Raw genomic sequence first — 25,264 nt, 5'->3', positions numbered from 1 at the left:
ACCTTATTTGGGTAAAGAAAACTTGCCAATGAATCGGTCTGCTCTAGAGTTTGTATCACGGCAAAAGTCTGCAAGGAAAAAGATGGGGAAGCTATCTGTTTACTGTTGTAAAGGTGACATGGTGGCTGGTTAATCAGCCTCTGAACCCATGGTAGTGGTTAAAATTCACTGTTGTCTTGATTTTAGTTGATAGTTGTTATTCACAGTCCTGGTCCAGTAACTGGCAGTACTTAGCCATGTTGTGGATTAGAGGTGTGTACCAGCCTGATGGGTGTCTTAGTTGTCTGCCACAACCAGAGCAGATGAAAAGCCCCTCAATTGCATAGCCTGTAGGTATTTGTGCTCTAGTAAAACTGTATTAAGGAAGAATTATCTCTGTTCTGTAAGTTACTCTTACTCAAATGTTGAGGTTTCTGGTGTAGTTCCCTTCTTCTCCCGCTTCCCTTCTTCTCCCGCTTCCCTTCTTCTCCCGCTTCCCTTCTTCTCCCGCTTCCCTTCTTCTCCCGCTTCCCTTCTTCTCCCGCTTCCCTTCTTCTCCCGCTTCCCTTCTTCTCCCGCTTCCCTTCTTCTCCCGCTTCCCTTCTTCTCCCGCTTCCCTTCTTCTCCCGCTTCCCCTCTTCTCTGGCAGGTGAGCATGGTGGGGCTGCAGAACCCAGTTCTTTTGATAGGATTGTCACTGCTGCTGTTGGCATCAGTGAGGATTTTTAATAGGAATTTTGAGGGAGTTGGTTTAGGGCCCTGAGCCCCCTTTCCCACAAGCATTCTTCTCCACAGATCATTCTCTGTTCCCAGCTGTCCCTCCTTCCATGACAGCTATTCCCTCTCCTCTCCCTACCCTGCTCTTCCCACTCCAGCACAGCAGGGACAGTAAGGGATGAACACATGCTAACTGTGGCTAAAATTTGAAGAGAAGTGGCTTGCTTATTTAGTGCAGAAATTCATGTCTTTCAGAAGACTGTTAATTATTTTTCACCTTCAGCCTAGTTAATTACTGCTAATGAATTAACTGATGCTAATGCTCCCCTATGATAAAGGGAGCAGATCCCTGTGCCCAGTGATGCACCTTGCATTTCTGCACCAGCCTCTTCCCAAAATAAACACCCCTTTCTCCTTTTCTTCCCCTCCTCCGCAAAATCCAACCTAAACCAAAAGGTTTCTGACAAGCAGCAATGGTTGCAAACAGATTGGCTTTTGGTTACCACGCACAGACGAGACATACATCAGACTGGGCAACGACAGCACATCCCTCTTAGCCAGTGGATTAGTGCAGAAGGAGCTGCTCAAACCCCTTGTCTTGCTTTGCTGTTCAGATGCATCTGGGTTTCTTTGGCATGAGTGCAGACAATGCCATCTTAGAGGGCAAGCTTTGCTCTCTGCAGGGCAGCAAACCTCTGGTTGCTGTAGGTACCAGGCACTGCTGATTCGGTGGTAGTGGTTTGGGGTTTCCTCCCTGTGCTAGTGTGCAGGCATGAGTTGCAAAACTGGTTTAAGAATGGTTTACTCATGAAGATTGCCAGCTTGGTTCACAAACCTACCCAACACTAGGGTGAGGTGTGCTTAGTCAGAAGCAGGATGACTTAGATATACACAGGGGATCTTTGGCTAGATACTACAACTGTGACTTGCTGTCTAAAATAGGATTGCAGCAAAAGCAGCTAGTTAGGTTGTGCGGGTTGGAAGGGACCACAAGAATCTCTGTAGTACAACACTCTTCTGAAAGCATGTCTCAAGTTATTGCCTTGCAGAGCCTTTCCAGGCAGCTGAATGTGTGTTATTTTATCAGTGATCTTGGAGCCCGCGTGAGCTGGGTTCTCTAAAGAACATCCAAGCATGGAGATGAGCATGAGCAGTGCAATGACTGATTCAGTGAACCAGTTACAAGGTAGTTCTCCTGCCAAAGAACAGGGTGAGGGGATTACAGAGGCAGAATATCTTTTCTCCTCCATTCCCTTGCTGTCATGCACCAAGAACAATTCCTGTTTCTCATGTGTCAGTTGCTGCAAGCAGGAGTGAGCTGATCCCGGCTCACCAAGCAGCTCCTGAAGCTCTGGGATCTGCTGGCTCTGGGAGTTCTCCTTTGTGGAATTGAGCCAGACCGATAATGTTTCTGTAATGGAAGAGCTGTTTTTCAGTGAATTTGAAACGAGAATTATGAAATGCTTAACACCCATTATCTACAAAACCCATTCTTTAAAGAGCTGGAGTAAGTTCTTTATAACAAAGGGAGGCTGAAGATGAGAGCAGAGCTGTGTTGTGTAAGCAGTTGTGCTGTGGCTTAGGAGACAAGCATTTGCCTTTATAAAGGCTTTGTATGGCAGCTTTATGGTAGTTTAAATTTGCATAGCCTGTGGAAGTTTAGTGTGGAAGAAGCATGTGAGGGGGATTATATGTGTGGGTTATTATCTAGTGCTTCATCCACGCCATTAATGATTATAGCTGCTTTATTGTGCTCCGTACGTGATGCAAGGCACAGGCTTGCACGAGTACTCCCACACGATGCCCTGCAGAAAACGGGAGAGCTACAGTTGTTAACTGCAGCATTAAGCTGTTCCAGTCATTATTAAGTTACACAGGGTTTAATGTGAAAGAGCTTTTTTTTTCCTGTAACTCCTCCCAGTTTGTGATGGTTGTAGGTGAGCTGGAGCAAACCACTGCATGTTTTCACTTGGTTCTCTTGATCCTCTTCACGTAGTGAGCAGTCATCCTTCACCACTCTCGCAAGCCATTGACGTCAGTACGTGTCTTTTTTTGTCTCCTAAGATCCTGTGTTTCCCAGCTGTGGCCGAGAGTTGGTGACTAATAAAGATTAAAAGATAGTTCAGCTTTCCTGTCTCAGTCATTGCTCTCTAGGAATTGCTGTATTGTACGACCCAGAAGAAGACCCACTTGTTTTCTGATGTTGATAATGAGTTTCAGGCATTAGAGACCTATACTGGATTCAAACTACCAGTGTACAGGTGAAAGCTCTACTACTGCCAATCTGTTCAGCAATCCAGGCTCAACTTGGGTTTAAAATGAAGCTTTTCAGTAAAAAAACAAATGAACCAGCTGTTCCTTGGGCAAATGTGTTATACACAGACACTTAAACGCCTTAAATTAGCTAGTCTCACTGCAATGCTAGATTTTGGTTTGTGTCATCTTAATTTCTCTTCCTGCAGCAAGTCTGTCTGAGGGAATGGAAGAAGAGATGGAATCTGCTCAGTTCTTAGGGTTTGTGTGTCTCTGAGCAATCCTCCTCAAAACTGCTCAAAATCTTAAAGAAACAGAAGGTGGGAACAATAAATTTGCTGCTTTTTCTAAAGAGAGAATGGTATGCAGCTTTAAAGAAATTCCAAAATGTCATTAAAATGCTTTAAAACTCTTTACATTTTTAGATGAGTGTGGCCATACATGCCTGGTTGCAGTAACTTTTGCAAGTTTACCTTCATGTCATTTAAATTGCTAATCCAAACTCTGAACTGCTTCGCAGCGGAAGCAGTATGTCAACCAGTCGTTTTTTTAGTGTTTGCCTTTACCAATCCAGAGAAATATCACCATCTTCATAATCTAAGTAAAAGAGAGTTTTTATGGCCTGCAAGGCAATTCGTTTCAAAATGTTCCAATTCCAAATGCTTGATGATCACATCTGCTTATTTTTCTGCCCGAAACTCTCAAGCTCTTTTCTACCTGGATGACAACCAACGAGAAGCTCTGCCTTGCAGCTCCTTCCAGAATTCCTCAGTCTCCAAGCTGATATTACTTTTGAAATATTAAAATGCCATCTGCTGTGATTCTACCATTGTATCTTCTGTTTTGTTTGACTTGTTTCAAGCCTATAAAGTTAACTTCATAACTGCGTTGCAGTCACTTGTACCGAATGACTCGAGTTTGGTTGACAGTGTAAGTCTTTAACTGGGAAATGTTCAGGACAGTGTGAATTATCCTGAAAATGGTTAGTGAGCTCCTCAAAGCACCTTGCCTGTCACCTTAATTCTGAATGCTAGAAGGTTGGAGAGGGTTAGGGTTTGGGGTTGGTGGATTGGTTGGTTGTGCCATTGGCTTTCCTTAAAGGCAGTTCTTCATGATGCTACCAGGATGTTCTATATCCAAGTTTGTTAAAGTCATGTTAACATCTAGAGGAGTATTTAAGTATACAGATAATATATTGAACTATTGATAAGCTTAATTTGTCTCTCCTCAATATAATTGTCAGCTGTTTTTATAACATCTTGATTTTTCATGTCCAGTACAGAATCCTCCACGTAGACCTGCATGCCAGCCACCCATCCTCTCTGCTGCTTTGTTCTTGAAATCTGCCCCTTCTACGTGGTTTCTTTCTAGCCTGCCTGAGCTGCCAAACCTCTGTTTGCGTTGCTTTTTCCTCCTCTGGTTTAAGGGAGGCTGCATCTTTCCTATGCTGTAACTGGCTGGTGAGGACCCTGGTTGCCTAAGTAACGGGGAAATCTAAAAAAATAATGAAAAATAATCTTTCTCTTTTTCTGTTTTCTCATAAAAGCTTGACATTCTTTTAGTGCCCTTCCTGTTAAATAACTTGCGTGACCCAAGCTGATGTATCTCGCAGGAAGGATCAGAAACATGGTTTTCAATTATAGCAGCAAAATTACAAAGGGTTTTGTAGTTCGGATGTTTAATTTCCTGCGTGCATTGTGCTCTGTAAGGGATGCTGCAGTGAATGCCTCGGTGAAGAGCTGCCATCTGGCTGGTGAGATAGGCCTTGCTGTGGTGGCTGTGGGTAATTCAACCACTTTCCCTCTTCCTTTCTGATAACTTATGTTTGCCTCATCACTTAAAATATCTCCATGCTCACTGCGCCTTCTGGTGAACACATACAGCCATCATTTTGCTTTTGAACTCAAAACCAACATGATACAACCCTTCACATTCTGCTCTCAAGTTTGTTCCGGTTTCCAATGTCTTGAAGGTTGTAGCAGAGCCTGACCCTCTCCAGAGGTCACTTAACTGAAGCCTCAGAAAGCCCAGTGGGAATTAAGCTGGCTGAAGAGGACTGCACTGTCTGTGCACAGCTCTGTATATCGTAGGAGGCGAGGCTCAACATCTTGCGTCCTCCTTGGGGCTCCAATTTGGCCTTCAACAGGCGCAGGGTGCCGGTAAGGAGATGGTGCATTGTAAATTCTCTTCTGCTCACAATAGTAGTCTTCTATGCTTTGATCAGGTTATCCAGTCTTGAAAGCCATTGGATGGTAGGCAAAAGGACTTGAGAGTCTTCAGAGTGTTTTTACCAGTATGAGTGGAAGAATGGGATTACTGGTGAGATTTATGGTAGCATGTTGTTACATTAACAGTTTGTTATAAGCTGTTCCTCTGCCTGGGATGGGACTATGCAGTTTTTACTGGCAAATAGTTCTTCTTTTTGTTTTTTTAAGACAGACCTCCAAGTTAGCTGCTGTTTCAGAGGATTTTTTTAATATTGCTTATCAGATTATGATTAAGCAATCCGGTGTTTATAGCATATGCTTTGACCTTTATGTTAGTTCAGCTGGGCAAGGATGTAAATGATGAAGAAATTCCTTAGCAAGCTTACCCCACAGTATCTAAAATTAACTCTTTGATGCACTATTGTAAAGTAGGAGCATTCTTTTAAGATAGTGGCTTTTGAAGAAAGTTGCAAGTTCAGTTGCTTTGGCTCAATGTAAAGGCTGTTGAAGTTTGGATGTTTCTTTACCGGTAAACAACATCTATTTCTTTCTATGAATGTGATCGAGAATTTAGTACTGTGGCATTTACTAAATAGATCAGGCATACAGAATGAAATTAACATTGTGAGGTAAAACTGAAGTATGGGAACTTTGGGCTTTAGTCTGTATAACACAAAGTACCATGGAAGGTATAGATCCAATACAGTTTTGATAAAAGCTGATTTGCTCTAAAATTCATAGATGATACAGGACTGCAGTGAGTGGTATAACTGTATTTTTTGTGGATTCCTTCTTTTGTTTTGTTTTGTTTTGTTTTCTCACTAAATCTCAGTGCTTAGCTGCCTTGGTGCTACCTGTGCAAACAGAAAAGCCTCCAAAAGCAGCTGCACCTAAAACATTGATCTTTTAGCCAAAGATTTCCTCTGTGTGTTTTCATCCACACAGATTATCCTTAAAAACGGGGTGCTTCTGTCTAAAAGAAAGATGCAGCACAGGATGCTGCTGTCACAGTGGGCTGAGTGACAACAGTACATCCCCGAGTTAGAATTTTATATTGCAGTGATTGTGCTGATCAAAGGGGCAAGTTTAAGACAGCTCCCTGTCAGCATGAAAAACCTCCAACTCAAAGAACCACCCTTAGTTTCTAACCAGGAGCAGTTGTGTGCAGAACTGCCGAGTCGAAGAGTTCGTTACATATTCTGTAGCTGAAGGACTTGGCTCCTCTTCAAACATTTCTGCCTACAAAAGGATGGGTGATCTTACAAGGGAATGTGCCCCCTCTAGGGGCAAAAATGTGGAAGTTTGTTATAGCAGGTAAATTCAGAACAGGGGAGAAGCGTTTTCTTGGAGGGTTGGATATCTGGAGGGGGTTAACCACAGTGAGAAGAGATTTCTGCTGTGATTTAGGATGCAGCTTTCACAGCATCTCGATTTCCTGTCTTGCTGCAAGAGGTGAGCTGTGCTGTCTGCAGCAGGGCTCTGCTTTCAGCCTTCTGCAACCCTTAAAACATGAAAAATGTGCTGCCGTTTTTGCAGGGCATATCTATCTATCTGGGTTATAAATATCTTTGTAAAGTGTGCCTCATACTGGGAAAAAGTCATCTTGCATTTGTTACTTCAGTAAGTGCTATAATTCTTGATCTGTTCGTGTGTGTTGTACCCTTTCAGTAAGAAGGAATGCCGTGTGAAGGCAGCATGCTGCTGGCCAGCCATCTCTAACACCCAGATTATCCCAAGGAAGTTCTTAGGAGTCTGGGGAAATACAAATCACTTTTGAAACTTCGGGGCTTTGAATATGGAAGTTACAGATGCTGTGCAACTATAAAGTATGTCTGGGTGTTGTTGCTGTGGTGGTGACACCGTGCTCCAAACTGCGCCGCAGAGTTGTCTGACTTGGGTGGTCATGTTTGTTCTGGCAGTGCTCACTAAAACATGGGTCCTGTATGAAACTGTTTCAGCAAGTTTTGAATGCTTGAGAAGTTACAAAACCTTTCATTCACAGTGGTCTCTTGCCTTTGGTATTTGCCATTTTGCCTATTCAGAGCTTGGGTTTGGGATCATGTAATTCATCCAAGTAGCATTTCATGGGTACACGTGATCCCTGAACCTTGGGCTGTGCTCCCAGAGAAATATTCCTCTTTTAAAGGTCACATGGGGAGAACATCATCTTCTCTCATCTCTTCCTCCTGCTTTTGAAGTTTATCCTGGTTTATTGGGGAGGTGCTTTTAACTCAACCCCCAGTTTCCGTAAGGAAACAAGGTGAAGCAATTTTTAATGAAAAGTTAAGATTTTTGTATCAATCCTTTAAAGCCTGAATTCAGGCCTCTTCACTTGGGTGGTTCAACAGTAGGGCAAATGCTTCCAAGCATGACTACGCCAACGTTAAATGTGAAATGCATTCATACTCATTTTTTCCCCCCCTCTTATCTCCTAAAGGTGCTCTTACAGAGTGTTACGATGAACTGGGCAACCGGTACCAGCTTCCTGTCTACTGCCTCGCCCCACCTATCAACATGATAGAGGAGAAGGGTGACCTGGAGACTCTGGATATTCCTGATCCCCCACCCAATTCAGGACATGAATGCCAGCTCCGTTTGCGCCTGTCCACAGGCAAAGACCTCAAACTCATGGTCCGCAGCATGGACACGGTGTACCACATGAAGAGGCGGCTGCACGCAGTGGAGGGAGTGGAGCCCGGAAGCCAGCGCTGGTTCTTCTCAGGCAGGCCACTGGCAGACAAAATGAAACTGGAGGAGCTGAAAATCCCAAAGGACTACGTGGTGCAAGTCATTGTGAGCCAGCCCTTAGCAAATCCCACCCCGGTGGAAAACTGATTTCTGTTTCTTGTTTATTGATTCTTCTAGCCTCCATCTCTGTCATGGGGTTTGTTTTCACTGCCCTCTCTTCTTTTGGTTTGTCCTGCTAATGGCTTAGTTCCAAGAAATGACCAGCAAAAATTCCATCTGTGATGGAGAGCTGCAAAAACAAAACATGAAAACGTAAACTGGCCTTCGGGGTTTACCTGATCTCATATTTAACACAACAGCAAGCAGCACAGAGCAGGGGCAAAGGAAAGAGCGGGAAGGGGAGGGGAAGAGAAAGGAGGTACAAAGAGGAAGGGAGGAGATTGTTGTTCACTTAAACAATACAAATATGTAACGATTCTTCAAACTGTAGGTGATGTCCTGATCCACGGAACCAGAGCAACAGAGAGCACTTCTATTTAAAAATCAAAACAAAACCTTCATCAGTTGATAACACTTCATATCAGCACCACATACAGTTTGTGCAAGAATCTCAGCTGCTCTGGGTAGGTCCTGTGCTGCCTGTTATCAGGGATCCTTTCTGGTTTGACCTAGCTCATGGGCTTTACCCAGGCCCTGCCAAGGAACAGCCAGCCCTGAGCAGAGGAGCTGGGCTGGGGGCTCAGGTTCCTGGTGATGCTCAGACCAAGCAATTGTACATTCCAAGGTGGCAACACAGTCCTGTGCCATTGCAGGCTCCTGAGCTGGGAAGATAGCCCACTGGAGCCTTAGGCAATAACTTAGTCAATGTATACTCTCATGTACTGTACTGTAAACTTACTTGCTACCAGACTGACTTAGCCTGAAGTTTACTGGCTCATGGGCACCTGAGCATGTGCCTGTTGAATTCCTGTATATCACTTGGATCTTTAAAACAAGCTGTGACCAGGCTAGCTGAGGGGAGTGATGTGCTGGTCTGTGCTTAAGTGTTAGGTGCATCACCTTTGTCCAATGGCAATGTAGTAGGTCCAGGTTAAAGTGCAGTTACACCCAGTTGCAATGGATTGCAACTTCCCCTGCTTGGTTCCTAGAGGTCACAAAGCCTGGAAGATGGTGAGGAGGACGTGACAGCATGCGGTTTTCAGCTTTTTGTGTGAGTGTCCTTTGCAGCAGCAGTCTTCTAGCCCTGGTGACTCTAACCAGGACCACTGGAGGTATCCTCACCAGCACGCACGCATGGCCCTGAGCGTGACAGCGGTGTTTCACAGCCAGTGCTTTCCCTTCAGAATGCAAGAAGAACTCTCTCGGTAAATGACAAATCCTTTTGTAGTCTCAAAAATCTGAATCAGAGCGTATTTGGGGGTGAGAGATCCAACTGCTTATTCCCTCAAAGATGCTCTCTGTGTTCTTTTGGCTGCTCTGTACCCTTGTCTGGTAATGCCTTTGGTTGAGATGAAACCTTTTAAACACAATTTCTAGTTTTCTTGGGTTTGGGGGGTTTTTTTCAGCCAGATTTGAAATAACTTTTTCCAAAGTCAGATATGCTATTCAGGTGTGAATAGCATGGTTTTGTGGGTTTCTGTCTTCCCTCTCTGAATCAGTGGTCTGAAGCTACAATTGTCCCAGCTCTTTCTCTTCTACTAGTGAAACTGGTGGGTTACAGGGACAATTTTATACTTGTTACTTTTGCTTCTTCATTAATTCCCTAGAACTCAGTCTCCAGGACTCAAAGGGAGTTCTTGCTCCATGAGCATCAGGAGAGAGCCAGAATGATCAGTGGTCACTTGTATGATATCACGAGGCTTTCCCAGCAGGTGGAAGCAGGCACAGAATTTACATTGATGGTCGGAAAACAGATCCACATGCGATATGCATCTCCAACCCTACCCCAAATAAATAGAACTTTCTTGTTGCTCCCTGTTGTTGTACTAAGCCGATGGTTTTCTGACAGCTCCTTTAGACCCACTTTGGTACAGGATAACTGAAGTGCAGTGGCAGAGCTGTATAAAGGAAAGTTAGTTCCCTGTTCTTGTAAACAACAAAGTAACTTGGTTTTCTTTTTTTCTTCTAAAAGATTAACTCAAAGCTGATAAATGCTAACCTGTAACAAAAGGTTTTTATTGTAGAAGGTTTCTTTTAAGACAAATCTGATTTCCTATACTGTGTTTTTGCCACCAAGATCTTTTGCATTCCACAAGGGAAAAAAGTATTTGGTCTATAAACAACTCAAAACTCTCTTGGATTTTTGCTGGGCAAAGGATGGTTTCATGCCAGAAAGACACTGCTTGTCCATGAGGCATAAATTACGTCTCTGTATAAATGGTCTGTATGATGTCCTTTCCCTGCAGTCGCTTCTGGAAAGGGGAGATTGTGATAAAGGAGGAGCAAACTAGGGTAACAGTTCTGTAACTGTGAACACTACAGTGCATACAACTATTTTCCTTTTTTCTTTCTTAAGGATACATTTCGTTGATTATTTTTCTCTTTTTCTGTTTTCATTCAGGTAATTGTACTGGGTTGGAGATTACAGTGTGTAGGGTCAGAGAGAGCTCCTCCTTTCCCTCTCCCCACTCTGAGTTGGAAAAGGTTCAGTTTTATTATGCCATTACAGATGACTGTATTTTATATTAATTGCTTTTATGTTGGGCAGCAAGGTGAGCTGAAGGCCAAATTGTGAGTGGGCTTTGAGTAGAACAGAGAATTGGTTCATTAAAATACTCTTTTCTCTAACAGCCCTTCCTTTCCCCTTCCTGTCCCCTAAGCACATATCTATAACTGGAAAAATTCAGTGATAAAATACTTTCATAATTGAAAGTGAAGACTTTTCATCCTCTTCTGAACAAAATGACAGGTGAGCATGGACCCTGCTGGAGACAGGAAACAAACTTGACAGGATTTGTATTAGGAAGCATTTCTAAGTTTCAAAACGTGTACTTAAAAAATACTGGTAATGAAGGCATACAGGCATACAGCATGTTGAGTAACATATCCCATGTGTGTAACTAGAGGTTGCAATTTCCCTTGAGAGAACAGTGATTTCCATTTCTGAAATGCATTGTCTTTGTCCTACAAGATGGTCTTGGCTATAAACACCACTGCAGGGGATTGGGCTGGGGCTCCCATGGGACTCGAGTGGGTTCCTGGGGCACAGTGGGGCTCCCCACATGCCTGGAGGAGGAAGGGAAGGAGGAAGAGGAGGCTCATTTAATGGACCAGTGGAGTAGGTGTGGCTGGAGTGAGACTGACCAAGTATTAAACTGCTGCTGAGCTGGCAGCCCTGGTGAGGACTGGTGCTGGCCTTCATGGTGGATGCTGCTCACAGCCAGGATGGGTGGAAGCATGCTGGTGTGTCCATCTTTCTTTTGCAGGGAGAGTGTGTGTTGAGCTTGGGCTCAATGCTGCTGGCAGCATGGCCAGGGCTGCCTTTTGGCCTGCCATTTGGTGTGCTGCCAGCACCGTGGGGTGTCTTGGGCATAATTGAAGCAACCCAACAAGTTTTTTAACACACAGCTGTGAACTGCAATGCCAAGTGCAGACAAGTGAGGAGTAACAGGACTTTTTATTAGGCCCATCAGCCCTTTGCGTCATTCCTGATTAGCTCTGGCTATGAACTGTTGCCAGTAGATAACACTTTTTTACCATGTTAGTGGCAGTAATCACGTCTGTTTGACATGATTCAGATTTTTATACTCCTTGTTGCTGCGTCTGCCTGACCCAAAAGTAATAACACGGTGAAAGTCCCCACTCCTCAACAGCTTGAAGGGCAGAGAGGCACAAAAACCTGCAGTCTGCTGGGGCAAGGGAGCTCCAGGAAAGCCCCAGATGCTGTAGATCTGTTGCTTGGTGAATGCAGAAGGATGCTAACGGTCATCTTCCACAGTGAAGGGACAGCTGCTCCTTCAGAGCATCCAGCTCCCAAAAATTTCACCTTGGCTCTTTGTGCCTCTCAATTTATTGGTGCAGAAAACACAGCTTGAAGTAGCTGTGCTGCAAGAACTGGTTTAGTTTTCTGAAAGCCTTTGCTTCTCTGCATCTGGGAAGTATTTTTGAAAACTAAATGATGCGAGTCACCAGTGTAGTAAGTTGAGTTTTCTAATAGACTCCCCAGTGCTAAAAGTAGCAACAGCAACATTCCCCCAGGAGCAACCAAACAAAACCCAGCTCCTCTTTGCCTTCCACATAAAGTTTCTAAGTGGCTTTGGGGAGGAGAGAACAGGGGGGGTTCATTGGAGCAGCAAGGCAACACATGGCAATGTCCATAACCTTTGGTAAAGCAGATGGCTGATTGGTAAGATATTGCTGTAGTATGACATGCTTCTGCATATATACCCATTGTTAGTAAATAATGTAAAAACCTTTTAAAAACTATTAAAAAAAGAATCTTTGTTACAATGGTGGGATGCTTTTAGCCATGGATTTTTGAAAGCATTTTTGCTGTGTAAGTGTTGACGGACTGAGTGCTGTACGTGTCTCCATTTCTATCTTCTTCAGAAGCAAAAGTGGTAGCTACATTTCTGACTCTTGACGTCTACTTTACAAACTCTTTTCTGTGTCACTGTACAGACATCCAAGACCCTGCACCTTATGCAGAGAATGTTTACATTAAAAAATCTGTTGGCTTTTTCACTGCGCTGCTCAGCTCCTGTTACGTTGAAATGTCAGTAGTCTCTGTTAGAGAAAGGGGCTTCTTCTCCTTTGCCCTTCGCCAGTTCCCCTGTAATTCTGGCTCCCTCCTGAATGATGACTGCCAGCTCTTGGACAGGTTGTGCTCTCCTGGAGCAGGATGTAGAGCTGTTGGAGAAAGGTGTTTGAGCAGACTTGCTTTGGGTGGGGGGATGAGCTCCCTGAGAAGAAATCTGCTTCAAACCCACAAAGATGTTGGTCTGCCTTGCAAGTGAACTGATCTAGGAAGCCTTGGAGTTACACTTCCCAGCAACTGTGCTTCTGTCTTCTCCCAAAAAAGATGAATGTCCTGCTATTACATCCGCAGCTACAAACACTTCTGTTGGTTAATGACTGTATATACAAGTCTGCCTGCTTTAAGACTTTCCCTTTCATCAAATGTTTTTGATTGCTCTGTTCTGCAAATGGCTCTCCTCTTCTGTATTTCATCCGCTTAGATACTCTTGTAGCCGTGGGGTGTTGCTCTTGTTTATAGGAGATGGAGCTATAGCTCTCCTTCCAGGGGAGGTCCATGCCACTGAGCCTACAAAAGTCAACTGATTGGAAGATGAGATGTTTTAACCAGCGGGCTTCTTATGTGGACTTGGAGACTTCTAAGAAACATGTCCACTGGACTCGCCATGAAAACAGATGTTCCTGCCCTTCAAGCAGGACCGCTTGTTGGGTATTTATGTGGTAAACTCTGTATTTGTATATTTACAGACAAAGACCATTTGATCAGAGCCATGGGGCAAGTAGAGAGCTTAAAATCCTGACTCCTGCCTTAAAGCTTTTAATTTATCTCGAGCTCCAAAAATTCCACACCTGCTCGTTCCCAAGTCCCATTTTTCCTTTAGGAAATTTGAATCCAGTGAAAGGCTGGAGACAGTTTAAGGAAATTTAAAACCACATAAATTTTACCTGATGGCTTTATTAAAATAACTAACTGGTCTTTTATTAGAAACCCTATTTGTGCCTCTCAAGTCCAGGGAATGTTGAAAACGTGGAGGTGGCTTTGGAGCAATGATTGAAATGACTGCGTTAGCTGGCAACTTGTAAGACACTTTCATATGCTCTGAGCAAGAGACTTTGGTTTGTGTCCTCTCTGCCTCATGGTAATGGCTTTCAAAGATGGCTGGTACCATCAAATTTGTACTTCTTGAATAAATATCTTCATTTTTATGGTAAAACCTTTTGTATGCAGCTCATTTGTGTGTGCCATGTAACAAGCATTCCTATTGCGCAGGATATGGTGCTAGATTTGGTACTGACACACAAAATAACACAGCTCCAACACAAGGATGAGTGACGTGAATGGGTTTTTTGTTTTGATTTTTTCCACTTAACTTTTATAAAGTCTTTTAGGGTCAGATATACCTGTTGTGTTAAACATGCTTCTTAACTTTTCCCCCCTCCCTGGCTCCTTCAGTCAGTGAAGAACTCTAGGCCCATGTAATGATGCTGTGAACATCAGGTAACTTTTAAAATGCATTACGTATTTTATGTTGTACCTCTGTTACTTGGTTGACAGAGCGCAGTAGTGTGTGCACGTATTCTTAATCAACTGCAAAGCACAAGCAGGTTCTCTTTAGACTGTTAAATTACGTGATTTATTTTTCTCTAAGCCAAGGGAAGATCTTCTGCCATTGAGAGCAAACCACCGTGAAGTGCTATCAGAAATGCTGTACACAATGTCCTGTATTTAAGACAAAAAAGAAACTTCTCTTCCCCTGCATTTGAAAAAATAAAAGTACTCCTGGAAAAGCCATGCCTTAAGAAATAAATGCAGTGTTGCTTTTCTTCTTAAAGGTCCTCAGGAGGGTTTTTAAGTGTGAGCTGGAGCTCTACAACCTTTTCTTTACCTGTCTGATAGCCCAGAGGCATGTTTTGCAGTGATTTTGGTGTTTGATTGATGTTTTAACTCGCAAAAAGATGTGCAATCCATGGAGACGTGCCTGGAGATGTGCTCAGATATCCAGCATCAACCTCTGCTGTGCCCAGCATCTGCTGGCTGCAGATGTGCTCCTGAGGACAGTGCAAGATAATGGATCTGTGTCATTCTCCTGTAATTACATTAACTGACATTCCCTTTATTCAAGTTACCACTTTTATAGTCGTAATTAACTACAGAAGGTATCAGAGGAGAAGGAATAATTTTTTGTAGGCCTCTTTGGTCTAATATTAGCTAAACATTTCAATTATTTTCTCTAAATCTAAGGATAATTTCAGTGTTCAATTTGTGATGTGAGTTACAAAGAAGCATGTGACTTTCCTGGAACTTTTTTCCTTTCATACAAATATATTTTTAGGTGTATTTTTTATTCCTTTTATACATGTGTGTGTCTATAATCTCTTGTGTATCTATGCATATTCACCCTTTTAATATATGTATTATTATTATGTTTTATGGCTATAAAATAACATATATAACTATATTTATGTGTTTTACATATACACTGTATATGTAACATAACAGTGCAAGGGCTTATTTGTGGCCATTTGTTCAGACCCATGAGACCCCACCTGCCCCAGCGTGGACACAGAAGTTATTGGAGCTGCTCTCCTTGGACACCAGGGTTGTAAAGCTGCATGTGATCTTTCTGTACCCATCCCTTAGCTGAGAGAAGCTTGTTCACTTTCGAGTAGTAAGAGGGATGTTTGTCTCGTTGGTGCTTGTGTGTGTACTTACCCACACCACACCAAGCTGTCCTTAGCGTGCAGCTGCAGCATGTTTTGAAGTATGAGGTGGGCTGGGGAACTCCAGGCTGACTTGTCCCGAGGAAAACCCCAAAAGGACATAGATTATAAGTCAAAAGTGCAGAAGAGTTTAAATGTTCTCAGTCAGTGCTGTGACAAGCAGTGCAATAAAATGCTGCTTCGTACCCTACAGCATACGAGCTTAGGAAAGAAGACTATGTATGCTTTATAGAGCTATGTTATATAGATATATGACAGTGTTTCTGTTCCAATTAACATATAATTAATGTTTGTATTGTGTCATATTTTATTGACCTGTATCTCACTATATGACATTACATAACACGCTATGACTTGTGTGTCCCATGGGGGGTGTTGCACCCTCACTTCATGCCCCATGGCAAGTCCTAATTGCTTTCTGTTGCCTAAAGCTGCGTCCCATGTGCCTGTCCTGCTTGGTCTGTGCTCGTGTTGACCGGTGCTGGGTTAATCCCTGGTGTTGGGCTCCAGAGACAGCACTAAGGGAAATGGTTTTTAACTGTGGATCTGAATTTGCCGCTGCTTATGCTGGGGCAACTGCCCTGGTCAGGGCAAAACCCCAGGGTCCCTCTGGACACTGCAGGGAGCATCTGGCTGAAAGCTCGGGGTAGCTGGTCCCTCCAAATCCAGGCTAAAACTACCAAGTTAGTTTAGGAAAAGGCACTGGATTCTCATCTCTGTGGAGTGGTTTCTTGTGGTCTCTCTGAATAATCCCGGGAAGTTGGGATTTCAGCCATGCAGTTTATTTTCTCTGGACTCAGAGCAGTGGCAGAGGTCCGAGAGGTGGGATACCACCCTGCAGGCATGCCCAAGCCTCGCTTCATGGGAGGTCAGTGGTGAGCTTGGAGACTGGAATTGTCTATTCTAATTAGTCCCTTATGCTGTAGCCCCGCTGCTTCGTTAGGGAAGCTCTCTAATGGCAGTGAGCTTAGAGGAGGCTCAGTGGTGTGATGCCCTGTGTGTAAGGTGGGAGGGGGAAATAAATTCACTGGGTTGCTGTGCCCAAAGGGTAAACAGTCAATATTTAACAAGAGAAACTAAACTGCCTCTTGCTTTCTGTCCACATGGACTTAATTAGGTGGTTTTGTTAACAAAGCAAAGAGCGTTTCCTGTCGTTGGGCTATTCCTCACCAGCACGGATGCTGGGAGCTGCCTGAGCCCAGAGCATGCAGGCAGGAGATGCAGAGCCCAAAGCATGGGAGCAGAAAGCCGCCAGTGTGAGTGGCTCCAGCCTTGGATCCCAGTCTGCCCTGCTCCAAACCAGCCATTCTTTGTGTGTGTCTGAGTGTGGCCAAACGGCAGCACCAGGAAGAAAGGCTCTCACTAAACCGGTGTGTAACACAGGGACAGGAAGAGGTGGTGTCTAAAGTACCAAGACAACACCTATTGCAGTACATGGGGCAAGATAACGCTCCATCAGGCTTAGTCCTGGGGAGAGCTTTGAGGCACAAGGCTGAAGTCCAAGTTTTATCACCGGACTCAGTCTCTGGTGCTCCCCTGGGCAGAACAGTGGTGATGTGCAATGGAGAAAACAGAACAGGCAGTGGCTTCCCTGCAGCACTGAAATTTTCTCACCTCCTACAAATTCAGTGCATCTCTCTGGCTGGTGGTTGTACACTGAGCGCAGGGGGGGCAGAGAAGTGAGGCTGTGTTGTCCCCTGCTGGCTAAAGGCTTCCTGTTTGGCTGTTAGGAGCTTGCTGTCCTGCTGGGAGGCTCTTTGTGATCCCCTTCCTCATGGTGGTGATGTTGTTTGTCAAGGGAGAAGACTGCAAACATCTTGAATTCCCCGTAGTTCAGTTGCTAGTTTTGGAGAGGAGGTAGATCCTTAGTTCAGCAAGGCAGCCTTGCACAACATAAATCAGAGAAAGATCCTAAGCCCAGACTCTCATTGCCTTGACTTGTTCTGGTTTCCCAACTGACTGGTGAAATCAGTTCAAGCTATTGCCTCCAGCAGATCCTGAGCATGTTACAGGCCGATGGGGCTCCTCCCTGGCATATGGCTGTTCCTCTACCATTTGTAATGATTTGCAGTTGTTGGAGTGATTCGGAACAGCTGGAGTTTGGTGTGGATGGGGGAGCGGGAGCTGTCACAGCCATTCTGCTCCTGCAAAACACTGGCCTTTTAATCAGGCAGCCTGGAGATGAAAGGATGGGATCAACACAACCTGGGGCTGAAACAGCTTATTCCAGGAAACTGCTCTGAGGGCACCAGAGGACTGTGCTCAGGACGGAGGCTTTGATACCTTGCTGTGCTGCTAAACCACACAGGAAGCAGGCTGCGAGCTCTGCAGGGCTTACAGGAGAGATGCAATTGCGTGGAAAAAAGAATTGAAGAGGATGCTGGTGGTGGAACATGGAGGAGAATTTTCAGTAAAAACAATAACCCAGGACCCTACCAGCAGAAAGGAGAAGAAAGAGAAGGGATCTCCCTTGGTTACTCATGGCTGTCTTGCTAAATGTGCTGCAAGAGCATGCTGAAGTCATGAGGATGGTGAGAAGCTGTGGCAGAGATGTGTATAGTCTATTAATGACTGATTCCCTACCAGTTTCCCCACACAGAGGAAGACGCCTGGTTTACCCCAAAAGATCATTTCTTCCTGTTGCTATCTGACTGTTAAAACAGTTTCAATTCAGACTGTGTAGTAAGTTATAAAGACCTGCTCCTGAAGGCAACAGGAAGAAAACTCTGGCTTCAGTGAGAACAGGCTGTAGTGCAAAATTAATCCTAAAGATTAACTTTGAATTTAGGGGCATTTTCATGGTTTCTATTTTGACTGTAATTTCTCTAATTTTACCCCATCTCCAGAAATACCAGAGTCCTCGAATATCTTAAGTTCTTCTTTCTGGAGATTGAAGAAAAACCTTCTGGCTTCAAACTAGTTAAAATCAATCCTATTATCCCCATCTACATCCAACAGCTGAAGGACAGCTCTGGTGAATGAGCTACTGTTCAAGATGGTTCTCTTTTGGGGCAGAAAGGTTTAGAAACAGATGACAAGCAATGACTTCCTGCTTGGCAAGAATACATGGAACACCAACCGGTGCTTGCATCCAAAGAATAAAGGTGACCTCCCGCTAGTCGCGCCTGCAGGAAATACCAAAATCCTGGTGCTTCCTGAGGCTGAGCCATGCGGGAGCACGTGGTGGCTGCTGGCTAGGTTCAGGCTCTGCTGGGGGGACCTACTGACAGCCAGCCCAGCTCCAAGGCTGCTCTGAGAGGTCCTTTCCCATCCCTCCCATGTACAGAATGACTTGCAGGGCTACATCCCACAGTTGGCTCCTCTCCTTTCTCCCCATGTCCAAGCACTGGCTCTCAGCCAGGTGCCTGGTCCAGAGCAGAGCTGCAGGTTGGGTCCAAGAGCAAGGCTGTACTCTAGGGGTAGCCCTGGCTTTACCACCCCACCACCCTTTACCACCTCACCACAGCCTGCTGTCTTCACTGCTCTTACCTGAAAGGGTCCCAGCCTCTTGCAGCCTGAGCTGTATGTGATGCTGGAGAGGATGAAAAAGGGCATCCGCGCTCACTGCACCAGCACACTAGCAAAAGCCCATGGGTGAAAATAGATGCTCTGCTCTCTTCCCCTCAGGCAGCCACTGCTGAGGACTTGTTTTTTGGAGCGCTCCTTTTTAAGATAGACAGCCTGAGCTGGGAGGAGTGTTTAGATGGTTCCTACCTGGCAACAGCTTCAGGGGTGTATTTATCCCGGAGGAGCAAGGTTGGTATTAACAGGGGGACCGTTTGTTTCCCTGCTTTCCTTTTCTATGCAGCAGCATCACAGCCACATCCAGACCCAGGGTCCTTTTTGCATGCCATGAGAACAGATCAGCTCCACTGAGCTGATTCCTTTTACAGGGGTGTTGGATGATGCAGATATCCCTGTACTGATCCCAGGACCTGCAAGGTACGTACCTCATAGGACAGGAGGATGCGCACCACAGTGTAGAACTCATGAAAGCAAATCCCTGCCTCACATTTCAGCCCAGCAAGTCAAAGAGCGGCCTGATCTGGTCCTTTTCAGATTGGTCATGTAATGGAGAAAGCAATAAAACTGCAAATCTGGAAAACAGTGAGCTCTCGGGCATCGTCTGCGCAAAGCTGAGGGCAATAATTAGCAGGATTCATTTTACTTTCAGTGCCCACTGCTCCCAGACAGGTTGCACAGGCAATTAAAACAGAGTGGCAGACAAGAGATGCTGTTCAGAATTAGTAGACAGTATTAATAAGATTGCCTGATTTATGAAAGAGACGTGATGTCTGCATAGAAGGCAATGCTAAAGGTCTCATAATTTTCTGTCTGTTTTCTCTTTCTCCCACCCCTGGAGGAAAAAAATTACTTTTCCAACAGAAACACTGTAAAAGGAACCATTTTTTCCTTTGGAGATGTCACTTTTAACTTGTGATCCACCAGCAATTATTTTCAGTCCTATTTAATCTTCTCCAATGCAGAGGAAGAGCCAAATCTCCAAATCCAACATTTCCATCAAACATTCCCAATAGCAAACAAACAGTCCCTGCAGCCTGGTCTGATCCTGCCCCCTTCAAATCTGTGCCAGTGGGGTAAATCCCACGGGAAGAGGTGTCACTCGAGCTGGAGCACCATGGGGGTTTGCACAAACAAGGCAATAGGCTGAAGAGCCACAGGCAGGACATAGGGAAGTGTTGGTCTGTGCTGAGGAGGTGCTGCACAGCAGCTGCAGGGCTTTGTTTCCCTCTTAGCCAGGGCTTTTCTAGTTTCCAGTACGTGACAATGCCTTGTGCATTGTGTCCAGCAGTTACCATGCAGCGATGGCTGCTTTTAAATGCCCCATTTCATGTTCAAGTTAGCTGTTAGCAAGCTGGACTGCTCGTATGTTTAAATAAGGATTTAGTGGCATGGTTTAGCAATGGACTTGGCAGTCCTGGGATAAAGGTTGGACTTGATGATTTTAAAGGTCTTTTCCAACCTACTTGATTTTATGAATCCCTATAAAATGTTTATCACCCATGTCTCTTCAAACGCAGAATGAGTCCAATCCAGTGCAGCGATAACCATGGAAAGTGCTCTTTAGTCAGATCAGCACTTCCTTCCCCTTGGGTAACACAGAGGCCTGTGCTGACAGACAGCGGTCGTGCTTACACAATGGAGATGCTCGTGGCTGCCTGTCCACAGGATCAGGGGTGCTAAAACAGTGAGAAAATCGAGATTAAAATGTGGAAAGCAGTTGCTCTCTTTCTGTTCTATTCTGTTCTTAGGTATTTCCAAACCCACACCTTGCATCAGATTTGATCGAAAGCCCACGGAGTCTGGGTTTGAGCTTAAACATTTTCAGCTTCCTTCTGTTTCAGGGATACACTTGGGTTACCTTCCCACCTTGTTCTTCCTACACCTCAGTGGGGAAAGGGGAAGAAATTAGGGAACACTAAACTTTCCTCGAAAAAGGCAACTGAAATTCTCACACCGCCACCCATTTCCGGGAACTGGGGTTTTAAGTGGCATTTCCAGCTTCAGCATCGGGGAAACTCCCACTATGAATGTGAGGGCTGACTGTACCACAGTAAACCCAGCACAGACAAGGAGAGGCAACGCTCAGCCCCTGTGCTCTTGGGTATAATATATTGGGGGACTAATGGGAAACCACCGAGCCCGGGTGTTCTCAAAGCGAGAGCTGTGCGGAGTTTCGCCTGTATTACACGCACGTGTATGTGAGCAAACGCTTGCTGGTGGGAGCGGGGCTGGCATCTCCGAGGTTGGTGTAGCTGAGCGCTAACCTCCAACCCCTCGGTTCAAACCCGACGTTCTGAAGCCCGGCTGCACCATCGGGTATTTCCCCTAGATGTCCCCATTGAATACTCGATTTCAAACCGGGTTTTCAGAGGAGCTGAGGCTTTGCCAGGGAGGGGATGATGAGAATCTTCACACTTGGCACCGGTTGGGTCCCATCTCCTCCAACACAAACTCATGGCGGGTACCCGCGGTGCTGACACCCGCAAATCCCCGTTACCGGGCGTTTGAAACTATTGGTGTTGGGCCGTTTCCACACGAGATGAGCCGGGAGGAAGAGGAAACGTGCCCCTGTCGCTAAGGCTTCCACCTGCGGACACGTCTCCGTGCCGTGCCCTGCATGGCTCTGCTGTGCCAAGCGGGGCCGGGCCGGGCCGTGCGAACCGGGGCCGTGCGGGGCGGGCGAGGGCGGTGCCGGCTGGTGCGGGGCGGGGTCAGCCGGGCCCGCAGGTGGAGCGGCGCCGGCCCCATGTGCGCGGTTGGAGGCGGTTCCGCTCTCCGCTTCTCCGGCGCGCAGCGGCTCGGACCTGCTCGGGGGCCAGGACGCGGGTCCCCGCTGCTCCCCAGCATGGCTTTCGCTAATTTCCGCCGCATCCTGCGCCTTTCCACCTTCGAGAAGCGGCGGTCCAAGGAATACGAGCACGTCCGCCGCGACTTGGACCCCGGCGAGGTGTGGGAGGTGCTGGGGGAGCTGGGCGACGGAGCCTTCGGCAAGGTCTACAAGGTGGGAGCGCAGCGCTTGGCTCGGGGCCGGGGGGGAGCTGCGGGTTTAATTCCCCCCTTTCAGTCGCCCGCTTTCAGAGCGGTGCTGTTGTGAGGCGACGTGGTCCTTGCCAAGCCTGGCGGAGTTCTGGGGAGTCAGCGGTCTCGGGCTGCCTCCAAGCTTTGCGAATCTCCGGGAGTGACACTCGTTGTATTCCTATGGTCCTCGCCGGCCGGAAGCGCACAGTGAGCAGAGGAGCCCAGCTCCTCAGGAGTGGGGCAGTGTCCACTGCTAGGAATGCTTCATCTCTGTGTTAAAGGGTGGGGGGGTTCAAGGCCAAATGCGCTCTGTCCTTTGCGCTCCAAAGCAACGGTGTTCGTGGTGTTACCGGCTCTGAAATCTCTGCTCTCTTGTGCTACAGCCGAGACAGGAGCCTTTTGGCAGGGGCTGGCCGAAAGAGCAGGTTGGGGAGCCTGGCTCCTTGGGGGACCCACGTTACAGGCATAATTTGGGCCAGGAGTGATGAATTAGCTGTTGTTGCCTTTTCACAGTTGAGGAATACCCAGTAACAAAAGAGAAGGCCAGAAAGGGAGCTGGTCTGTTGCAGGTCAGGGCAGAGGTGTTCTACTGCAGTACCCTGGGATTTGTTGTAATGAATTGGTATTTGGTAGAAACTCTACAAAAATGAGCACTAAATATCCGTTGAGTCGAAGTTCTAGTGAAGGTTCCTGGCTTATAATAAAATGCAATTCCTAAAAATCACCTTTAAATCCCTAATGTAGTCATCCTTCCAAAGGTAGCACTGGTAGCAATCAGCGCTTCTGTTACCAGTTTAGTTGGTGTTGTGTATTGGAATCCCTTTTGTGTGCAGCCACGTTCGCTCTTTTACTGGATAATTCTTTGCTTATATTTGCTTATGTTTCTCATCCAATGATATGAAGGAGGTAGCCGTTGTGAAAGAAGTTAATGACGAGACAAATGAAAACTTAAGAGGAATAACTGGTTTAAATCCTGTCTAATTTAAACATGGACAACATCTCTGAAGTGGATAACTTTCAGAATAAAGCTGCTTTATAGGTGGCTGGTTTGGTTTTGTTGTCATATCCTAATGGCTCTGCTGTTAACTCCAGCCTCAAAACAACAACACAATTAGCAGAGTAAGTTTACATACTGTAGGCTAAGGATGTCAGCTGTCAGGTAATGACATCTCCTCACCTCCAACTACTTCCATCTCCTTTGATCCCCATTTTGACCCAAATGAGAATGTGGATTGCAGTAAACAAAGCAGTGAAGACTACATGTTTATAACCAGAAGCTGACTCCCTCTACAATTAGTACATTTGGGCAACTGTCTGCTCTTCTGTTGTTTTAACATGGTTTATCAGGGGATGGGGGATTAACATGAAGAAAGGGCTATTTTATTCTTCTTAGTAAAGTTTTAATCCTCCATCTTCTTTGACCTCTTCTCCATCCTGGTTGGCCAATGGGCATGGTTGGGTTTTGAAGAGTTTTCATGCAAGATTTTGTTTGTTTGTTTAAGAATCCCAAATCATTTGGATGCCATGTACTAGAAAGTCTTATTTTTAGATAGTAGCCAGGAGGACTATTGCAGAGACATAGTTTCCTGCTATGCTAAGATTTCACTTGCATCTTGTTTTCCTCTGTCCTTCTCAATCTGGAGCACTACCCTGGGTGCTGATGCACATAGGATGGTGATGTGAAAGATGAGGCTTGCCTTCTTGTTCTGCACAGCTGCCAGAAAAGCCCCAAACAAAACACCCCACTGTGTGCAAGGAAAACGTAGGTGGCCAAGACGCAATGAACAGATTTAATCATTCTCTTGAACTCACTTTAAAGTCAATTTGCTTTTCACACAAAAGCGATCATTTAAAGCAGCCCTGAGTGTTTGTATGGCTGTGAGAGTTTCAGGATGTTTGAATGAAGTTCCTGTCTGCCTTCTGCCCCTTTCCCACACACGGAAGTGCAGGGAGATGATATAATCCACCTATGCCTGCATCCTGCCCTACGTACCATATGTTACACTTGTTCTGAAGAGCCTGTCATCCCTGAGCAGTGCAAAAGAGTGGGATTTGTACGCTGAAGAGTATGACCTGGGAGAAATTTAGATGTGGGTAGAAGAAAAAATGTGCTTGTTTTAGTATTATGAGACCAGGTTTGAACAGGAGGAAGGGGTGCTGGGCTGGGTAATGGTTTCATTGCCCTGCAGAACACTGTCAGGGAGCTGTGTCTTGGACTCCTCGTGCACTCAGCTGAGCAAACTTGAACTAGTTTGACACAGCATATAAGAAAAGTAGAACAGGCTTAATTTAAATATATATTAATTAAAAATAACCAGATCTGTAGTGGAGTCTGAAATGCATGCAGCAGATTGCAGGAAACCTGCAGCCGGTAGAAACTACTGGGATTTCCCTGTTTTTATACAAAAGCCTTTTTCAGCAGAAGAGGACTGTGATGGTATGAGGAAACAGTGAAACTGCTTGCAGAGGGTAATGAGGCTGAAAAGTAGGAAGGGGGTGGAGAGAAACTCTTTCTTTCTAGCTCTCATTCTATTAATGTCTTGGTTTGGGTAAGTCCAGCGGGTATGATAAGGAAGCGATAGCAACATGCTCTGTGCCAAATACACTTTGTTACCTCATGCAAAGCTCACTAAATCGATGCTCTTAAATCACTCATTATGCCAGCAGTTGGGAGCTGTGACCCATGTGTGCTAGCCTGGGCGGGCTGCAGCACCTTTAGGGTTGTGAGCCTATAAAAATACAAGTTCCTAACTCAGATTTAGAATCATAGAATAGTGAGGTTTGGAAAGGACCTTAAAGTCATCTAGTTCCAACCCCCCTGCCATGGGCAGGGACACCTCACATTTCTCTTTCTTCAGAAACACCTAAGATACAATCCATAGAATATATGGTGGTGGCTTTATCAGTTCACATTTCTTTGTGCGTGCAGGGAGGGAGAAGTGGTAGTGGCACCCTAGAGAGCTGTGTTGGTGAAGCAAAGCCCTGCTGATCTCAGGGCCATGCAGATGCTCAGCATGAAGCCAGCAGTGCTGGCTGCTGTGGGCTGGATGCTCGGAGCTGCTGAATCGCATCTCGGTCTTGCAAAACCCAGTAGTTGGTGCAGCGCTTACTATTGCAGGTAGTTGTGTGTGTGTCAGCAGGAATAGATGCGCAGGGCTTTTCTGGGCATTGAGAACTCACGAGCTAGCAGGGGATGGACTGGATCTTACACGAGCATGGACTCAGCCTTAGAATTGGCTGCCTCTCTCATAGTGGGATAGTTTTGCTGTGCTCATGTCTCTTGTGAAATGCTATCTCCCCTTCCCAGCCCACGGATGGGGATGCTGGCCCCTGATAAAGCTTTCTCTTCATAGGGTGGGGAGCACAGGCTGCTGTGCTGCCCGCAGCCCCCAGTGCAGCAGGAACTCAAACTTGCCTTCCAACGGCTCCGTGTGCTGGTTCCCAGAGAGATATCGCTGAGC

General features: G+C 45.6%; 2 protein-coding genes across 2 annotated transcripts in view; both read left to right on the top strand.

Moving 5' to 3' along the window:
* Positions 1-13,841, top strand: part of UBTD2 (ubiquitin domain containing 2) — a gene marked incomplete at its 5' end in the record, with an annotated part of 57,450 nt that extends 43,609 nt beyond the window's left edge. Inside the window, one exon of the mRNA XM_080627375.1 lies at positions 7,594-13,841. Coding sequence (XP_080483501.1) covers positions 7,594-7,991 — 398 coding nt within the window. The 3' untranslated portion in view covers positions 7,992-13,841. The remainder of the gene's footprint in view (positions 1-7,593) is intronic.
* Positions 13,842-21,606: 7,765 nt separating this feature from the next.
* The window catches only part of STK10 (serine/threonine kinase 10), a 46,649-nt gene continuing 42,991 nt past the window's right edge, over positions 21,607-25,264 (top strand). The window contains exon 1 of the mRNA XM_080627259.1: positions 21,607-21,786. Within this exon, the coding sequence (XP_080483385.1) occupies positions 21,631-21,786 (156 nt within the window). The 5' untranslated portion in view covers positions 21,607-21,630. The remainder of the gene's footprint in view (positions 21,787-25,264) is intronic.

This window comes from Psittacula echo (genome assembly GCF_963264785.1).
Source record: "Psittacula echo genome assembly, chromosome: 11".
Lineage (NCBI taxonomy): Eukaryota > Metazoa > Chordata > Aves > Psittaciformes > Psittacidae > Psittacula > Psittacula echo.
This window is presented reverse-complemented; position numbering and strand designations above follow the sequence as displayed.